This window comes from Falco naumanni, chromosome 1 (genome assembly GCF_017639655.2).
Source record: "Falco naumanni isolate bFalNau1 chromosome 1, bFalNau1.pat, whole genome shotgun sequence".
NCBI classification, from domain to species: domain Eukaryota; kingdom Metazoa; phylum Chordata; class Aves; order Falconiformes; family Falconidae; genus Falco; species Falco naumanni.
Window position 1 is genome coordinate 83,157,068 of NC_054054.1, and position 20,134 is coordinate 83,177,201.

The 20,134-nt window shown below is 36.3% G+C and overlaps 1 protein-coding gene across 2 annotated transcripts in view; it reads left to right on the forward strand.

The window, feature by feature from the left end:
• LOC121091659 (palladin-like) overlaps positions 1 to 20,134 on the forward strand; it is a 194,288-nt gene that overhangs the window by 76,480 nt on the left and 97,674 nt on the right. The window contains exons 6-9 of one of the 2 annotated variants that reach the window (XM_040601701.1): positions 184 to 325; positions 641 to 664; positions 8,433 to 8,552; positions 9,328 to 9,670. In XM_040601701.1, the coding sequence (XP_040457635.1) occupies positions 184 to 325; positions 641 to 664; positions 8,433 to 8,552; positions 9,328 to 9,670 (629 nt within the window). The remainder of the gene's footprint in view (positions 1 to 183; positions 326 to 640; positions 665 to 8,432; positions 8,553 to 9,327; positions 9,671 to 20,134) is intronic. The other variant, XM_040601710.1, reaches the window with a different exon arrangement.

The following is a 20,134-nucleotide window of genomic DNA, read 5'->3' on the forward strand; positions in this document are numbered from 1 at the left end:
ATTTTTAACTGTATAGCTGATATATTAGATTTAATCAGAGTGAAAATACAGCTCACAGAAAATATCTATTGCAAAAACGTAATGGCACAATAAAATGAAGTGGAAATACAAAGGGAAGAAAAGACTGCTTTTAAGAATGTAAAATGCTCCCAGTTCATTTGAGTTGTGATTGTTATATTTCAGGAGCTACAAAACTCCACAGCATCTGAGGGACAAGTCGTGGTATTGGAATGCAGGGTCAGAGGACCCCCTCCCATTCATGTTAAGTGGTTTCGACAGGGCGTTGAAATTCAAGATTCTCCAGACTTCAGAATTCTCCAAAAAAGTAAGGCAATAAACTGAAGCGGCTACTTTTGATACAGGATGGGAAAAGATAATGAAATTAGCCTGTCAGGATTGAGTTTTGGATAGTCTTCTCTTTCTCACATTTCAGCAATTATAATGGCTAGAGGTAATAATTGAACTACTGCTACCGACAGACAATTTAAGTATTCCTTACTTTGTAATGTGTCTGCACAGATTCTGTACTTTTCTACAGTATTTCAGTATAATATGTTAATTCAGTATAATGTTGTTTATAAATGTAATCTTTAATACTATTTTTCTTGTTTGTTTCCCCTCCTTGTGATGTGATATGCAGAGCCACGATCTGCAAATGAACCTGGTAAGCATCATATGAAAAAATAATCTCTTGATTCACTAGCTCTTTGAGTTTGTACTGAAGCCATAAATAGAAAAGTGTATTCTGCTGAGCACTGATAATATGAAACCCCCTTAAAGACAATGTTTCTTTATCACACTATCCATACTTTACACTGTTCTTTATATCAGTTCCTTTATTGGTTAAACAGTAAATTCATTTAGACCAGCAAGGAGAGTCTCACAGCTTAAACTTTGAAGCAAACTTCATTCTCAGAAAATGAGCAATTTGCATGCTACTGAGGAAAAAGAATAAATCCCACAAAATCCCATTACCCAAATTGTACTCAAGAGTTTCTTAACACCCAACCACTAAATGCTGGTTTTGCCAGTCTAGCTTGCCTGATGTGAAGTGTCTTAAATGCAAGTAAAAACTGATCCTCAAAAACAAAGGCACATTGAATTTTTCTAGCCTATTTGCAAGATAAAAGTCCTACATTTCAGCAAGGAAAGTGTTCTTCCAACTACATGTTTTCTCTGGCTGCTTCATTTTCCCATTATACATCCTTATATGCTGTGGTAGTTTCTTGACTAGTAAGTGGATGCTAAAAGGCTGAGAATGTTTGTTCTTTAATGTTTCTAAGTCAAACAACTCATAGAAGAGAAGACGGTGATAAGGTCCAAGCCTTGATTTAAAAGGGTGGCTGGTTGTGCTTGAATATGCTTGAATTTGGAGAGAGTTTTAATTATGGAGTAGAAAAATAAAACAGAAAAGTTTTCTAAGACCTGGGTGTTCTCCAAGTGTCTCTGAAGGACCTTAGCAATGGAGGGGTGTTTTAAGCTTGGAGGGGTCACATTGGTAGTCTTTGCAGGGAGAACAGAATTAGCAGCTGAGTCATATTTATAAGGTAGCAGTGTGGTTATGAGGATATGGGCTAGGAAAAAGCAGTGGAGAGTTAATCCTAGGCGAAATGCAGCTTTCTCTTAACTGTCATGGAAAAGAGAAGAGGCAAAGAGGGGAAAAGCTCCTGCTTTTCTTTGTCTGGTACTCAATTGTTCTCTTACTACTTCACAAAATTGTTATATACCTATTTTACTTCATGACCATCATACATAAACATATATAAAACCACAGATGTGTGTGCATGCCCCCCCCCCCCATGCATACTCTGTCTTGACAGTTAATATTATTAATTGTGGTGTGCAGCATCATCACCTCTAGTTAAACAGCTGATGCCCAGAATACATGTGACTAAATGATTTTATCTGTGGAGGCTTGAACTGTGAGGCACTAGAATGAAAGAAGAGTGCTGGAAAACCAAGTTAACCTCTAATGAGGAATTAAAACATATCCGAGTGCTAACAATGGGCTATTGGTAGTTTATAATTGTAATCCAAACTTTAAGGTTTAAAGATTGTAAGTTACAATACAAAACAATTTGAGAAGAGTTCCAATACGGTAACAAGCTTTTGGATATGAAAATAAATTACGGAGAATTGATTTGTGTTGAAATTTATTCAATTCTGTATCTTTCTCGGAAGATTCTCCTGTAATACATATTACAAAATCAGCCTCTAGCTGTTTTCTTGGTATCTTTAAAAAAAAAGATCAGTGGGTTGACTTTTTTCCCCGTCCCAGAGAAACTTATTTCCTATTCAAGTAGTAACATCTTTTCTAGATTTAATCTACCCACACTATGAGAATAGTACCTAGTATACCTAGCGCACTGTTGTTACTAGGAGCTTCTTTTCTACAAAATCATTTGAACTGCATTCACTCTCTTCTTTAACATGATAGAAAATTCCTGAAAGGACTGAAACTTTATGGAAAGGATTCTATGAAGTCTAAATTTACTAGAATATATTAGGATGGGGTTTTTTAATACCGGTATTTGAAAGTTCTGTCAAAACTCACAATCATGAGTAATGTTTGCCCATTTTTGGTAATCTCTTTTTATTCCTTCACCCTCTTTAGGCACCATAATGTCTATAATGCTACATGAACAAGATATTTTGGAGTAGGAATGCAGTGTTATCTGGTAGAAAGGAGAAGCACTTGTTTGCTTGAGACAAAAGGTTCAAATTCCATTGTGTGAATAGTCGAGTACAAAGGAAATCATATATTATGCCTCTTACAAGAAGATTTTTTTTTGATGGAAAACTAAGTAATTTTCAGTATTGTTAGTTGCAAGGTTCATGTAGCCTATCTGACAGATACTACTGTGGAATAAGTAAAAATATTCATGATAGTTCACAAAGCTAACAATTTCCTTTCATAGATGCTACCTGAAATGGGAAATAGAGGGTGGGATTCTGAGTCCAAAATGATTATCACTTTTCCAGTCCTCTCACAAACTTGTGCCATCATGCTGATGGTGCTGAACACTCTCACTCCCCTGTCTGGTTAGCTTGCAGACCCTGGGAGAAGATATGTAAAGCCTTCTAAAAAGTATTAGGGAATGGATCCTTAAATGAAAGGTGCATTTCTTGGGTTTTCTCAGATACAGAAAAGTTATTTAATATCAAGGTATCTCATACCACTCTCAGGTAGGTGGCAAGGTAAGAGTGGCAAGGCAAGAGTAGCAAGGCATCTCAAAAAACTGTTTTTGTGTCTGTATTGTGGTTTAATAGACCAATAGACCTAACAGTAGTGAATGCCTGACAGCAATCTTTTTTTTTTTTTCCTCCATGCCTGTAATTCTTTTGTAATATATATTTATAAGCACCTTCCTGCTGTCCATAACCTATAAAAGACTTTCAGTTTGTTATTTTATTCTCCCTGGATTCATTTATCTAAGTCAGGGGTCCTCAAACTACGGCCCAGATACAGCCCCCCAGGGTCCTCAGTCCAGCACCCCATATTTACAGAACCCCCCCGCCCCTGCCGGGGGTTGGGGGAGGGAAACCAAGCAGCCACAGATGACTTCCTGCCACTTAATCTGCGCTCCGGCCCCCTGATCTAAGTATTGTCCCTGTAAGATTTGTCCATGTATCAGTTCCTACTAAGCCTTATTAAATAACATGCAGTATCTTACTCACCACTAAAACTAATGACATTCTCTTATTGACTCATTTGTGTAGGAATTGACTCTCTGCATGCAAGGGGAATGTAAATTAAGTTAGGCAAAATGTAAATATTTCCTTTTGGTGTAAATGATGAGCAGTGTTTTATGTATTAGTAGTAATACTGGCAATAAGTAACACTGTTTTTTAGGATGTCATGAAGGATCTTAAAATTTCTACAACAGGAAGCTGGGTGGGTACCAGAAATGTAACAGGTACAGCATTGGTTTATGATGCAATTCATACTCTTCAGAAGCCAGATGAAACAATACCTGCAGAGGAAATGGTTCATATGCAAACAAACAACTGCTGTTCAGTGCGGATGGTGTGAACATATGTGCAAGATTGATATGGAAAACAGCATGCCTATGCTAGATAATTATTCAGAATTTTGAAAGATGGACATGATTTCTAAAAATGTTTCCAAGTGTACAACCTCCATGGAATTTTACATAAATTTTAACAGGTTGTAGTCTGACTTTAATTGCTGGTTATCAACCAAATTCCAACCGTCAATACTTCATAGTGCTCAAAAACATTGGTCATCCTTTGCTACACCAGTATTAATGATTCAGAAGAAAAATCTTCCATGAACTCACACAGGTAAAAAATTAAGAAGGAAGGTGAGGGTGGGTGGCTACTTTTTTGGGGTACATTCTATCTACCCTAATGCATTTTGCACTCCTTTTTCTGTCTAGACAGAAATCTTTGAATCACAAATCTCTCCAGACTGCTTTGTGAATTAATAGCTAGTCAGATTACTTAAAGCCAACATCACAGATTGTCAAATTACCTGCTCTGTACTTCTTTCTTGGACGTTTTGACTTTATACTGATTGAATCCTTCAAAGAGCAGGCTGCCTGAGAGTGAAAAATCCCATGGAGTCATTTGCCAGCTGTTGATCTTTTGACCATTACTCAGCTGTCTGGAGGCAGCCACAAACTGTATTGAATTACATTAAAACAATTGTCTGATGGCATGTAAGTAGAAAACTAAATGAAGTAACTTTTCTCTAGATTGCCAGAGAATTGCCACGTATACATGCTTTTTTTTTCTTAAGCACGTTCACCAAAAACATCTCAAAAGATAGTCATCACTTCTTTTAGATTGTGCTTTCTTGTTCCCTGCATTATATTGCCCACAATCATACTTGCTGTTGTTCTGTTTTCGTCTCAGTATTTTTAAAGTGCTGTTTGCGGTATCTTCAAACACACTCAGTTCTTTATAACTTTTAAAAATTTGTCTCTTCGTTTATTGAGTGGCATAAAACCTAATAAGCCAAAATGCTGGCCAAATGGGTAAAGGTGTAGACAATAGTGATCATCAGAAACAGGTAAATTAAATACTTTTTTCATTGTGTTACTGCAAGTTAAGGCATCTACAGGTCTGCAATACTACCATCTATTATGCTACTCCACATATTCAGTTACTCTCTATTTTCACACTTCCCTGTTCTCTTTATACAAAAGATACACAGATACCTAAATGAGAAGTTATCAGATGGGCATATTGCTTTGCTGTTAAACTGTGGTTAAACATCTGATGGCTAGGGGAACAAGAGGGAGAATAAAAGACAAGTTGTCTACAAGATGGCAGGGTTGCATTTTGATTTTTACCACTGTGACTACCTGCTGCCTTTGTGTAGCAGAAAACTTAAGGCTCTGAACCTACATCTATAGAAATAGCTCTGTGTGTCGCATCATAATGAACTACTACTAATTATCTCCCAGGAGTGTATGTGCATTACAGTGGAGGAAGCTAATGATCACATTTGAAGATAAAGCTGCAGATATAAGAACTACGCTACCTTTAATTTAATACATAGAAACATTCTGAAGTAAACATATTGTCAATGATGAAATTTGTTAAAATTAAACAGTTTTCTGTTTTACCAAAGATTATTCTCCCTAATGGACTCATGAACCATAAAGGGAAAGGATTACTCTGTAAAATGTAATCTTTCTTTCTAAATAACTGACAAAATTGTCAAGTACTTGCATGCCTAAGCATTTTACATGTTTCAGTGAACAGAATGCTTTTGTATTCATTTAGTCAAGTGTTAAATGTGTTTTAAGGCCCTGAGAACAGCATTTCAGAGCTGCTTTCTGGAACACATTTTTGTGATGAAATTATTTGTCAGCTGATGATTGCCAGGAAGTAGAACAGACATTATTTACTTCAAATCATCAGATTCTACTTAGCACAGTAACAGAAAGAAAAATAATTACGCAAGTCAGGACGTAAAGCTAAAACAAAACCTCATAGCACTATGTATCCGGAGCATGTTATGGAAATCTTTAAAGAACATTTCTTTTTTCAAATCAGTGTTTCATTTCTATGTTTTCCACGGTAGGTAAGCCTTTTAGCAAGGACCTGGAAGTCAGTGATTCTTGGTTTTGGGGGAGCAAAATAAATCAAGACAACAGCAATGTGTTGCTTGCACATACTTTTTGGCCAAGCTGCCTTTTGATTAGTTCTTAAGTTTTTTTTTTTATGTTTTCAGTTTAGCCAGTTTTCTCATGATTGATCACAAATATGCTGCAGTTTGTTCATCTGGATGAGGACTGAGTTTTAAACTCTGATTATTTTCATCACTAATTTGCTTCCAAATTCTTTTGCAAGGATTACTGCACATTACCATGTATAATTTTCAAATACACTGTTTCAGTAAACAAATTTCATCATGGTAGGATCCGCTGGAATTCTTTTATCATTGAAGAGTGAAAATCAGCTCTTGTCATGTGATCATTTTACATACTTTAAAAATTGCAAGAATGTCGTGTATTAGTTAGCTCTGCTGTTTGGAAAATAGGAATTCTGCTGGTTGTTCTATTTTGTAGTACCTCTGCCCTCATTCAAACAGCAGTTTGCAGCATGGTGGGAGTGATTTTCTTTTGCAGTCCTGAAATACCCAGCTTTCAGAATTCTGCTGTTAAATGAACAGGAAACTAGTGTGCTGCCTGGATCAGATTGCATCCCCAGAGCCAGTTCAGTCCAGGAGTATGCATGTGTGGTTAACAATATAGCTTCAACTGCTTACAACACACCAAGACTAAAAAAAGCTGATCTCAGTAGTTCAAAAACTAGCTTGTGTTACCTGTTACTTTCCTGATAAGACCTTTCAAGAGTCATTAATCTTAATCTGGGTCAGGTAAAATCCAGCTTGCTACCAGATATGCCTCTTGCAGCTACACAGAATGACTGGTTTGTGTTGCCAAAAAAAAAAAGCACATTCTGCTGTCTGAAAAATAACTGTGCCAAATATTTAGTTAGTCATTCATTTTTAGCCCATTTCTATTACAGGAAGTTTTTGGATATGATGTCATTTATAGTCGGAAAAATTCCATAACATCTTTGTTAACTGTCTAAATGAGATGGTGGTCTACCATTCCACAATGAAAATTAGGAAAGAAATAAAAAGAACTGTTGGAAAATGTTTTCCTTCTTTGAACTAAAAGAAGTGAAGCTTACGTTACTGAACCTCTTCTACAGAGTAACTTTATTGTGAAAGTTATTGGAGTCTGAAATATTTTTTCTCACTTTTCAGTTTGTTTTTATTAGCTATATTCCATTGATTTTGTGATAATATGTTATATTCTGTGTAAATGTCGTATCCAAAATGCAATTTCTATTTTTTTAAATGAAACTGAGTTCTATAAAACTTCCCTGGTTTGGTTTTGAGAGTAGAAAATAACCATAAGCAAAATAAACTCCTAATTAATTAAGAAAACTCACAATGTAACTGTTCAGGTCTAAAATTATTTAAGTATGTTGTGTAAATATTAGTTATTAGGATTAGCTGTACAGTGAATTTTTATAAAGACTAAAATACAAGTAGACAAAATAAAGTGACTTCTTTAAGAATCTGGAAAAAATATGCCTCGAGAATTAAACATGCCCATTATAAATGGATTAATTGATTTGATAATTGATAATGAAATTGATAACGAAAACATTACTGTGAGACCCAACCTGAAATATGAACTGTCCAGCCATACAAGGTTTTGACTGAGGCCCTGTGTGATTAAAGCATGTACTATGGCATATCAAAGTAGAATGCCCAGATTTCAAACAGCCACAGACTACATCTGTCACAGCATTCTGAAGAGTTTCTGGGGATGCTGTTTTGTCTTATGTTTTCAGTTCATCCATTCTCACTGCTGTTCTGACAGAGACAGAAATTATCTTCCCAAACTGCATAAGGGGAATATTTATGCATCCAGAATTTTTAGTTCCGGTCAATTTATACTGAAAAGTTAATTGAAAGTAATGGCGCAATGCTTTCTTATTTTACTGGGAATGGGATTTGATCTGAAATGTTGCATTAAATACAGAAAACTTTAGGGAAAGAAGAAACGACATGACATTCATATTGGTGGTGATACTTAGAGGCCCAACAAGAGCTTCCAAGTATTAATTGTGTATGGAAACCAATACATTTGTATGAATTAGTACTACCCTGCATAAAAATGAAGATACTGGGGGTGACATCTCTGCAAAATTATTGTTCAAGACAGGCCCCTTCTGGAAACTTAACTTGATGAATTTACTTGTTTTAGATACAAAGTGGTTTTTATTAAAGCTGTTTATGTTGGAAGCTCTCCTGCAGTTCTCCCAGCATTTCTTTGTATAAGTAGCACTTTCTGGTGTCCTACCGACATACAGTGCAAAAACATTACACAGTACTTTAAATAGTTTATGATGCAGTTTATTTTTCTGTTTATTTCCAGAAGAGATATGTACCCTTGTAATTGCAGAAACTTTTCCTGAAGATTCAGGACTTTTCACATGCACAGCAACAAACGAACATGGTTCAGTAACAAGCAGTGCACAACTAACTGTCTGCTCAGGTATGGGATGAAGGGAAAGAGGAATTTTTAACAATACATTTTAGATAATTCATTTACCTGTGAAGTTATCAGCCTGCTTCCCTTGTAGAAAAGGGCTGCTGTAAGACAGGGGTTTCATTAACCTTGGGGCGTTCATATAAGCCAAACTGAATGTTTCATAGTCTAACAATTTTTTTCATATAAATTGTATTTTTAAGTGCCTGTAACAAGCCTGGCATATTTTTAAGCATTAGGGTTCTGAGACTAGATGGCAGCAGAGGCAAAATTAAAGCAGATTAGACTACGCTACCAAAGGGGGCATGTGCCTTTTGTAAAATAAGAAACTGTGACATGGTATGTTTAGTTTTATAGTATGTTTACATGCATATTGTTGTGGAATGCACTAACGCAACTGTCATTGCAAACGTGCCATGTATACATACATACTTCAGCTGTTGTTTTAAATGGTTTGTTCTTAAATGATGCTGAGACTCCAGGAAGAGGAAATGCTGTTTCAGCTGTTGTTTTCTGTACTTGCCAGTCTGTTAGCAGCTAGATTCCGGAAACAGATTTAGAGAGATCCATAAGGTTCCTTATTGTGCCTTTTGCATGGGGCAAAATCAGAAAATGAATAGCCAGTCAGGTATCTATGTCAGCGTAAATTATCAATAGGAAGTATAGAAAAATATCTGCACAGAACCAGACCTCACCTTTAACAAACTGAAAATACAGTGTGTACATACTATGTACTTTGTCTAGGACTTGTCAGAGAGATGTTCTTTTTGATTTCTTTTAGCAAACTCAGAAAGCTCTAGTCATGAATCACTGACAAGAGAATCCAACAGTGATGATTTCCATCATTTCCCACCTCTTCCTCCAGCTGAAATTAGCTCTCTTGAGCTTCCTCTTAAGAAACATACAGAGACCCACCAAGCAAACAACACTGAACAGAGATCTGGTGTGACAGCCCTTCAACTGCAGCTCAATGCATCTGAGGAAAAAAAAAATGGCATCCATCCGATTCATGGAGTAAATGGAATGATTAACAGCAAGCCAAATGGTGATAAATCCACCCCACCTCCAGCTGTCTTGCTTTCACCCACAAAAGAGCCTCCACCTGTGCTTGCCAAACCAAAGCTGTGAGTATTTCTTATTTGTTTTCTTGTTTCCTATAAACTCCATATTTGTGGAAAGCCAATTTTTGTCTGGAACAATTTAGTGTCAGACAAATAATGGACAATGACTGTGCCTGTCCCTTGAACAAGCTTCTTACTGCTGTGACTTATTTCCCAAAGAGCTGAATACAGGAGAGAACTGTGTTCGTTCTTATACTGCTACATAAAAGGGAAGTACATAATACATACCTAATTCTATAGAAAGATTAAGATAAAGTCACAAAAAAAGAAATAAGCGGTAGTGGCTGTTGATCTAAGGTTTTTATTCTTGGATCTCTGTACCTAAATGTCATAGTGGCCTGAGATTTTTACACACTGTTCCTGTTTCAACGCTGGTTAGCTATTGTTAAGCTGAATGTTCTTGGTTTTGTGTAGTCAGTGGAGGTGTGCAGTGTTTATACATACAACATGTAACTCATACAGCTGTCAGCCAGATTGCAGTAGCTCTTTTGAACTAAAAATCTGAAAATGAAAAACTCAAGAAGGGAAGAATGAAATAAGATAAAATTGTATGAATATTTTTACCCTATGTTAGTGATGATAACCTTACTTGTGCAAGAGTGTTCTTATGCCAACTGGTAACTTACAGCTTGGTTTTAGCATTGTGCAGACTCCTCTTTTCCATCTCCCCCAAGAATTTTTGGAGTGACAAAGGAATTAAAATGCTATTATATTTGCATCAATAATCATAAGGGATTATTAATTACAAAAATGTGTTTAAGAAGAGGCACTAAATATGGACTTCAAGCTTAGCAAGGTCATTTGCTTAATTACATGTTCTCACAGGATAACTTGCAAAATATAAAAATACTGTTCTTTTAGCAATCATGCAGATTTTAAACACACAAAACCACATGCTTCAGGCAGCAAGCCAACAGGATTCACTTTCTGCACCTACCACTTTTTTTTCTATTGCTTTTTGTCATTCTAAGCAGTCTCTGATAACTGTAGAAGAGGAGGGGTGGAAGAAGTAGAAAGAGTGACGGAATAACAGTATATATGGTAGTGATTGCATTTATGGGAGGGAGGTTGATGAGGCTGGCAAGTTGCAGATGATTCATAATGTGGAGTGAGCCAGGTGGTCCTGTACCCAGAACATCTGTTGCAATACCCATTTGTGAAGAAAGGAGATAGCAGCTCCAGCAGCACAGTAAAAAGCAAATTTCACCCCAGAGCTTTCTTTCCCAGAAGTGGAGTTGACCTAGATAAAGGAAAGAAGGCTGTGTGGTAAATTTCTCATTGTATAATGTTCACTGCTACTTGTGCAAAGTTTGTTGTGTTTTTAAATGTAGAGTCAACATATCAACAGAGGTGGACATTGTATACAGTTATGTGAGAGGGATGCTATTATAAGAATCCTTTTGGTTGCTGATGTCCAAATAGATGACCTTGGAATCCCTAGTGCAATTGCACTTGAGTCCTGTATTTTGCCATTAACAACACTTCATGCACAGGAGACCGATCTTGATTGCAGTCAATATAAGTTTTGCTTGGCCAAAGACAGTGTAAGTCTATGCTGCTGCCAGAAATGGAAATCTTGCCTTCCTCTCAGCCAAGTACTTTGCTCCCGAGTATAGTGATAGCATAAGAAAGGGAAAGGGTGTTAACAGGAGGAAGAAAAGGAACGTCTGGCTGCAGGGACTTGAAATCAGCTTTTGGCATTTGGGAAACTTCATCCCAAATCAAAGCTGATGAAATAATTGCATTAAAGTTAGCTGAGTAGTAAGTAGCTCTCTCGACTATGAGAGTGATCCCTCTTGAAGAGAACTCCTCTATGGAGTTATATCTGTCTAAAGAGTATTATTATTTGATGACAGAAGCAGCCTATATTAGCAATGACATAATAGCAAACATGTTTATTATAATCTTTTTTTAAAAAAATTATGTAAGCATTTAAAGTAATGTTGGCTATGTAGAAAGCTTGAAACTTGTGAATAACATTGGTGAATTTTGTTTTTGATGAAGACTGACTCTTGATTGTACATCTCCTAATGAACCTTGTTTTTTAAGGCTTATCTTAACTCATCAATTACTTAACAGGTTTATCTGTGAACTCTCTGAAAGTAGTTTATTCAGCCAGCATTGAAAGTAATTGAAAAGAGTTTGGGAATGATGGGCTGGTTTGGTGTGGGGTTTTTTTAATTATTATTATTATCTGTAGTTTATCAAGTAGAGACTGAGTACCATCTTGAAGTATGAAATACATTTGCACCTTGGCAATACACCTGTAACACAACACCTATAAGTAATGATTTACCACAATTCAGTCCAATGCAAGAGCTGGCACATTACAGAGAGTTATTGTAGTTGTTTTCAGGCTTGAAAGGTGTTTTTAAAGTCCTACAAAATGCTCAGTTTGTGGTTGCAGACACTTAAGTAATTCTTAAGGCATATTAGTTGTTGCCTCACTCTGGTGCTGAGATTATTTAAGACAGAGTTTAATGTGTTAATATACAGAATTTTCTGGGAAAAGTATATACAGGGTTAACTGGGAAAGCAGTCAATACCAGATATTTTGCTAACACAGAATTTAGAAGACAATAACACTAAGTATGGTTAAAAGACACACTGTTTTATCATGCCCTGTTTGCAACATGAGTTTGTGTAGACAAGAGAGGAAGGACTGTTAAGCTGAGACCAAAAACCCCCAGATTTCTGCAATTTTGATCTCTGCTGCTGTGACCTGTTTGGTGAAGTTGAGCTATTAGTGTGCATTGAACTTTTCAAGGCAATATCGGTTTAATGCATAGATAAGCTTTCAGAAGTATCCCCATAAATGTATGGTATCCTCAGATAGGTTGCATCTCTCAAGTTAGGCAAATAAGTGTTAATATTATTTTCAGTATGTAGCCTCTGTGTGAAAGTGCTGCCTTAAACCCCTCATAACCCTCAGTCTGCAAAAAAGCCAGGACACTGTTCTGTAGAACTGTGTATAACATGTCCATGGTTTCAAATGAAGAACTTCCATTCAAGAAATTATTACTTCCTTAATAATAGTATTTGATTCATACAAGTAGTAAGTCACTGTTTAGACTATACTAGGAAGAGCTGGATAGAAAAAGAACATGTGAGAATAGCCAACAATCTAATGATCAATGCCTTTGAATGTACAAAAGTCAGATGTAAGTCCTTAACCTGTCTAAGAGAGCCTAGGCCACTAAAGCCCAGAGAACAGATTCTTGTGCTAGGAGCTTTGAAGGCTTCACATTTGTTCTTATGCAGAACAACAACATTCTAGAAATGGTGAGAAGAAATGTAATGCAGGAAAACTGTTTTCCGTCCGTTCTACTGAGGTATATATGCATGTGATTTGACCGCAGAAATGCTCAACTTGAATGTGAAACACTGATTTACACAATTTTTTGTTTGAAGTTACTGCATCTACTGATAAAAACCTGAATACAAAACCATTCTTGCATGGCTTGATTGATGTACCAAGCTGAGCTCTGCTGCCATTATTTGTATGAAACAGAAAGAAACACAGCTTTTTTCAACTATGGGAAAGATATTCCCACCTCTTATATGTTATTCAGAAATGAACTATGTCCTAGTGGGTTTTCCATATTTCTCCAACAGCTATGTTAAAAACCAAAAGCAGTTATTATTAATTTTGAATTACAACTGTCAATCAGAAATATGTACGATATATATTCAAGATTTATTTGCTACAGCAAAAATGTGGGAAGTGAAATTTTGTCATTACAGAAATGCAAAGATAAAAAGAAAACATGGCTATTACAAAAAATTGTGAAGTTATACTAATAATAATTTAAATCACAAAGCAATAATTTCAAATTCTGTGGAATCTGAAAAGTCACATCACAAATACACACTCTTACAGAGAATAAGACACTGGTTAGCATCCCCCATAACACTTTCTGATAGAAAAAAGGCATGAAGTAATGTATAATTGAGGTTCCCATATTCCATAAGGATGAACAAAATACACAGATGAAGACTGTCTTTTTGATTTCCAACTAAAATGCTATGAATGTTTACAACTTTGAAAGGAAACTGACACACTTGTCTAGGAATTAGTGATCACAGTAAACATGTAACTTCACATTCATAAGCAAAGGTCCATCCAGGTCCATCTCTTTAGTTTCATCTGCTGTGCTCTTTCAAGGTTGGCAAGAATATTTGGATCCTTATCTTGCTAATAAAGTCTACCCAAAATAAAACTGATCTACATGTATTTTCTACTCTAGTAGAAATAATTAATGCTAACAAAATTTGCTAAAATGTAAAGCAGAATAACTGCACACGAAGTTAATCACTCAATTATAGTACAAGTCCTGAGCATTTTCTGTATGTTCAATGTTAATTTATAAATGGTTCATTTGTGGTGCTTTTACTTCTCTCTTATTTCATACCAGTCTTTTTTAATGGCGTTAGAGAGAAACTAAGGAAAACTTTTGTTAAGAATTTCCATTTCAGTGGCCACTAATCAAAAGGTACTTGTTATACTAGGACTAGAGTTTATGATTTACTAATAACAAATAATATATAAAAATAGAGGAGGCTTTATGAAAGAATATACTAAGAAATAGGGATTTGTTGGTATTTTCTTGTGCAAAAGTTGCAAATCCTAAGAAGGAACAAAAAGTACTATAATGTCTCATGGCACACCTGTAGACTGATTGCAATAGATTAGTTTAAACCAAGACATTGGTTGACTTCCTTAGTGATCCTAGGTCACTGTGAAAAACTCTGAACTTAAAAAGATATAAAATTAATCCAGTCCCAACTCAAAATTCTGTAACTGCTGTTCAGATGGATCTGATGCTGCATATTAGTGATCTGTTTGTTCATATTGTCCTAAACACAGTTTCACGAGACAGTTCTAATCCCAGTGACTTTCATGATTCCTCATTTAGACACTTAAAGTCACATGAAAATGTGTCAATAATTTCTTTCATGTTCCTCAAAATCGGGACAAATAACTTGAATTATGTGCTAGTCAATCTTCTGTTAAAGGCAGCCTGCTCAGCAGTACAATGTCACTTTTTTCCAGTTCCTAAAGTGTCTTTAATGAAAACCTTAGAACAGATAGTAACTTGAAACTGTAAATAAAAGTAATTAATTGGGGGTTTGTGCATGTTCTGCTTTCGGTGACTTTAATTGCATATTTCAGACCAAGGAATAGCATAATCTAAAAACAGTGGCAGTTATTGCTGAGAAATTTCCTTTTTACAAATGCCTTTGTCAACGTAGTGTTAAAGGGTAGTCCTACATGAACTTTAAGCCTTTTAAAATCTGCAGAAATAGAAGTCTAAATCTCTTTGTAACAATAGATATCAACACCAAGAAAGGTTAAAGGTAGGTGATAAATGTATTCTTTATTTTTTTCTTTCTTTTGGCACTTATGTTTTCTGACCTTTAGTAGATGGAGACAACTAACTGTACATCCTGCTTACATAAAAGCTAATCAGCATTGTAACAGGAAAAGTCGAACGTCCTTGAATCAGTTCTAAAATATGTGTAGTGTGTGTGCTGACAGTGTAATCTGCACACAGGATTTCTGTCTCTTCAGGTTTTTATTTTAACACTGAAATTAATCCAGGTTATAGGATAAGCAGGAAAATTGAGGAAAATCAATAGGATCATGGGTAGGGACACCTTCCACTAGACCAGGTTGCTCCCAGCCCCATCCGGCCTGGCCTTGAACACTGCCAGGGATGGGGCATCCACAACTACTCTGGGCAACCTGTGCCAGTGTCTCACCACCTTCATACTGAAGAGTTTCTTCCTAATAGCTAATGTAAATCTACTCTCAGTTTAAAGCTGTTCCTCCTTGTCCTATTGCTACAAGCCCTGCTAAAAAGCCCCTCTCCAGCTTTCTTGTAGGGCCCCCGTTAGGTACTGGGAGGCTGCTGTAAGGTCTCCCCGGAGCCTTCTCTTCTCCAGGCTGAACACCCCCAACTCTCTCAGCCTGTCTTCACAGGAGAGGTGCTCCAGCCTCTGATCAGCTTCCCGGCCTGGACTTGCTCCAACAGGTCCATGTCCTTCTTCTGTTTGGGACCCCAGAGCTGAACACAATATTCCAGATGGGGTCCCATGAGAGCAGAGTAGAGAGAATTACTTCCCTTAACCTGCTGGTCACATTTCTTTTGATGCAGCCAGGATATGGTTGACTTTCTGGGCTGCGAGTACACAGGTTTAGCCGCTTGTTTGAGTCTGTGCATTTTAAACTTTCAGTTAAACACATGCTGTAAGCTTGTAAAAATCTTTAGAGCACTCCAAGAGTGCTCTTCCTGTCTTTTTTGCTTGACTGCTGCTTCGTACCTCTGTTGCCTGTTTCACACCTTTGTTACCAACTGTTACTCCCAGTTCCTTTCAAGGTACCATGAGTAGGCTTTTTTCTAAGAGGCAGGTAGAAACTAGAAACTTGGCCTAAGTGCTGAGAAGCTTCTTTGTTTTCAGTAGGTGCTGGAAGTATATGGAATCATGTGGATGTATAAATAATCAAACGGTGTTTCAGACTAAAGATAGCAAAGGTTGTGGAGGTGTGGGCCAGATCATGCATTTGGCGTGGTTTGGGTTTTTTCTGTTACAAGGTTTAGTAGCTCAGTATGCCAGCAGTTTTGTGATGCACCTTTGAACCAGAAAATACAGGAGGAAGTGTTGTACTGTTTCTCTGCAAACAGCTTATAGTAGTCTTATAATTGTGAATTAAAAACATTAGGATGAAACATTTTGACTTTTGAAATGTTTCTGTTGGGTTTTGTTTCCTTCCTTCTTGCTGAAATGACTGCATGGATTTAATACTTGGAAACGATCAAACAAAGCAAATCCAAGTGTTCTGTTTTTCTAATATGGAGCATTTTCTGAGAGGTTCTCAGGGTGGCTTTTGTATAGGGAGTTCCTATAGAAACGTTCAAGGATTCTCTTGGTATCACAGGATAGCATTCTCAAACTGATTAAATGGTCCCTTGCACGCTAATCCTTGCAGACTAATCATCATATGTACTTACTCCATATTTACATGGCTTTGAAAATGGCCTGCAACCACATTTGCTTTGATATTGTCCCATCCTTGACCATATAATTATCCACTCTACATGTAATTTTGAAAATGTAAAAATACCATCTTTTTCTAGGTAGAAGGAGGGAGGTGAGAAAAAATTCAGATTTTGTTTTGTACTACTTTTGTTTTGCTCTGCATCAGTGCAGACAAATCCATTTTCCAGGACTTCTCGCTTTAGCTGTAGCAAGTAGATGCTGAAGCTTCAAAACAGAGACAGATGGTATTCCTCATTTTGTGTTTGGTTTGCAGGAAAGAGGAACACTAAGTTCTGAAGTACTGATAATAGTATGTCTGTCATATTTGCCTTCTGAGCGACTTCCTGGGGATGCACTGTGTCGTGGTTTAACCCCAGCCAGCAAACAAGCACCACGCAGCCACTTGCTCACTCCCCCCGACCCAGAGGGATGGGGAGGAGAATCAGAAAGGAATGTAAAACTCAGGGGTTGAGATAAGAACAATTTAATAGGTAAAGCCTCTCTGATTTCTGCCAGAGAACCATCCTGACTAAAGTAAGGTAAAGTTAGCCTTTATTTAAGAAAAAAAATAGTGCTATGTGACTTAAAGAAAGACTTTGTTGCTCACTGAATAATGCTTCTAACAGTAGACATGGATTTAGGCCATTAAATAACCGATGACATTGTTTCCAAAATGAGATAAAGCAAATTCAGGACAAACTTCGGAGTCACTGGAACAAATGGTAATTTCACAAACCATCGTTTAACTCTTCTGAAAAAATACTGAAAGTGTGAGTCAGCAATTAATGACATTCTATAGCTGACACCCACCCCTGGACAAATATACTAGTACAATATGAGATCAATACATGTGTTTCTTTTTATTCATTTACTACTACCATACCATTAATACAAGTATAGGTAATGGCATAAATAGTAAAACTTAGAAAATATTACCTCTCTGTAGTAAATATTGGTATAGTAAGTTAACGTCTTTTCTGTATGGCAAACAAAATTCAAAACAGAAGTACAGCCTTGAAAGATAAAATCTGATCCTTCCAAAAGGGTATGCACATACTAAGAACCCTTGCTGAAGCCACATCTAAATCCCAGCTTATACTCAAACAGTGAAAGAGCAAGCTCTTTACTGCCAAGCCCTGATCAGGCAATATTTGGATTGAAACATGTAACATCAGTGCTCTGGATAACAATATTCTGCAAAGATTTACAGATAGAAGTTAAAATGTGGTAACAGATGAGTACTAGTATGATCTTAGTGTCTTGTGAACCAACGACTGGGGATTTGGACAACGTATATGTAACTTCTTAAAGGAAATATTAAAGACAGGAAATGGCTGTTTGTATTCAACTTGTTGCATAGCACTTGTGTATTTCATTTTTACGCACCCATGGAATGTTTCAGAAAAACATCGGGGAAACTACATCAACTTTTGGCCAAGGGAAAATGCAGTACAGCATTATTTAAGGACAGAATAACGTTTTTAAGAGTCCAGATTTCAGACAGTAACTTCATCAGCTTTGTATGTTGGCTATTGGTTGTTGACCGTGCTGAAAATATGTAGGAAATTCTTTGAATTCTCTGTGTCCATTTGCTCTTGCTTGTATTGGAATCCATATGCTTTTAAACATTGTAACTGGTTCTAATTATTGTTTTATACCAGTTAGTATTCTCCATAAATCAGAATCTTTTTTTAGATATGGTCAAAAGGACTTGTCATAAGCTGTCAGAAAACAGTTGGGTTACAGCCCAAGTATTTTACTTCTTTAATTTGTGATCAGAAGGAACGTTACTCACATCACCTTCAGAAAAAAATGAATGAGAGAGAAATATTATCTCTAAAACGAGAAAGAAGTATCATAAACATAAAATATTGAGTATTCTATCTCTGGTACCAATGCAAAATCAATTCTGAGAAGACAAAGTTATTTTTATAAGTTTTGTTTTAGTTATCAATGTCAAACTTTATAAATATCTAAAACATAAACCTTCAGACCCCTATTTTCATTTGCAATGACTTGACTCTGGTTTTCTTTGGCTTTACTAGAATATCCGTTTAACATCCTATGTGTATGTAGCTTCTTGGAAACTGATTTTAAAACCCGGTAATATTGTAGCTTATTTTAGCCAGAAATTCAAATGGATTTTGTTCTTGTTTGATACCACTAAATCCTTTTCTTTTTTGGGTTGGAAAGGGATAGACTTTTATAAGACCCCTTGAAATAAGCTATATATTTTACCATGAAAGAAAGGAGAAGGGTTTTTTCAGATACTAATCATTTAGTCTCTTCTGAATACTTGCAGACCATGGTAGTTATCTTTCTGTGAGTAAGAAAGATACTTTAGTCTTGTGCTGATTCAAGTAGAACCCAGCTACATTCCTTACCAGTCCTCAGAACAATGATAATATGCACATCTTCTAGAATGTGGAAATAATGGTGTTATCAGATTCTTTCTTTTATGAACAAAAGTTATCTAAAATTAAATATAAGTTGGTTAGGTCTGTGGTTGTGATAGTGGATAAGAGTGTAAGCATGTGTGTATGGATTCCTGTTAGTCCTTTTAAAAGATTCCTTCATTTAAAATATTTTTAACCTAAAACTTTTCACTTACAGTATATTTAAAATATTATAATAATGTCGATATAATATATAATATATTATTATTATACATAATAAATAGCAATATAAAATATTAATATTTGTGATACACACTCCAGGAGGCCTCTTCTGCTTTGGCCTACTTTCAACGTGCCAGTATTGAAAGATGTGAGAAGATTACTTTAGGCTGTGGTCTCACAGATGCACTTTCAACAACAGACCTAGAGGTTTCTAGGTACTAGTAAACCTAGAAACCTCTTCAATCTTACCAGTTTAGAAATTATGTATGACAGTCATTGCATTACACATGTGATATGCTGAATGTGAGTTCATTTTTGATTTTGTGGTATTTACCTGGAAAGACTTTTGCTGTCATTTTTGTTTGTTAAAGGTTTTCTTGGTTGGTTGTTTTGCTCTTGTTTTTCCCGTTTGATAACTGTGTTTGAATATAGATCCCTGAAGCTGGTTCCAGGTTTATTGATGGAATAGATGCAGCATACTGCTACTTCAAGAGTATTAGGATGTTGTATGCCTCTAATCCTTCACAGATTCAAAACTATTAACACGTGGCTTTTCTCTCTTGGCTTTGTTTGCCAAGAACTGTGTTTTCAACAACCTCTTCAACATCAGTCTTCCAGGAACAAATCTGAAGAACCCACTATCTCTCCACTGGGGTAGACACGGTGTCAATTTGGCTATACAATTGATGGATCAAGAGACCAACTAAGCTAAGGCCCAGCCATAATTGTTCCATTAAGCTATAAAAAATGGCTATATTTTTTATTTCTCTTTCGCTCCAGTACAGGAAAACACTGGTTCCAGATTGAG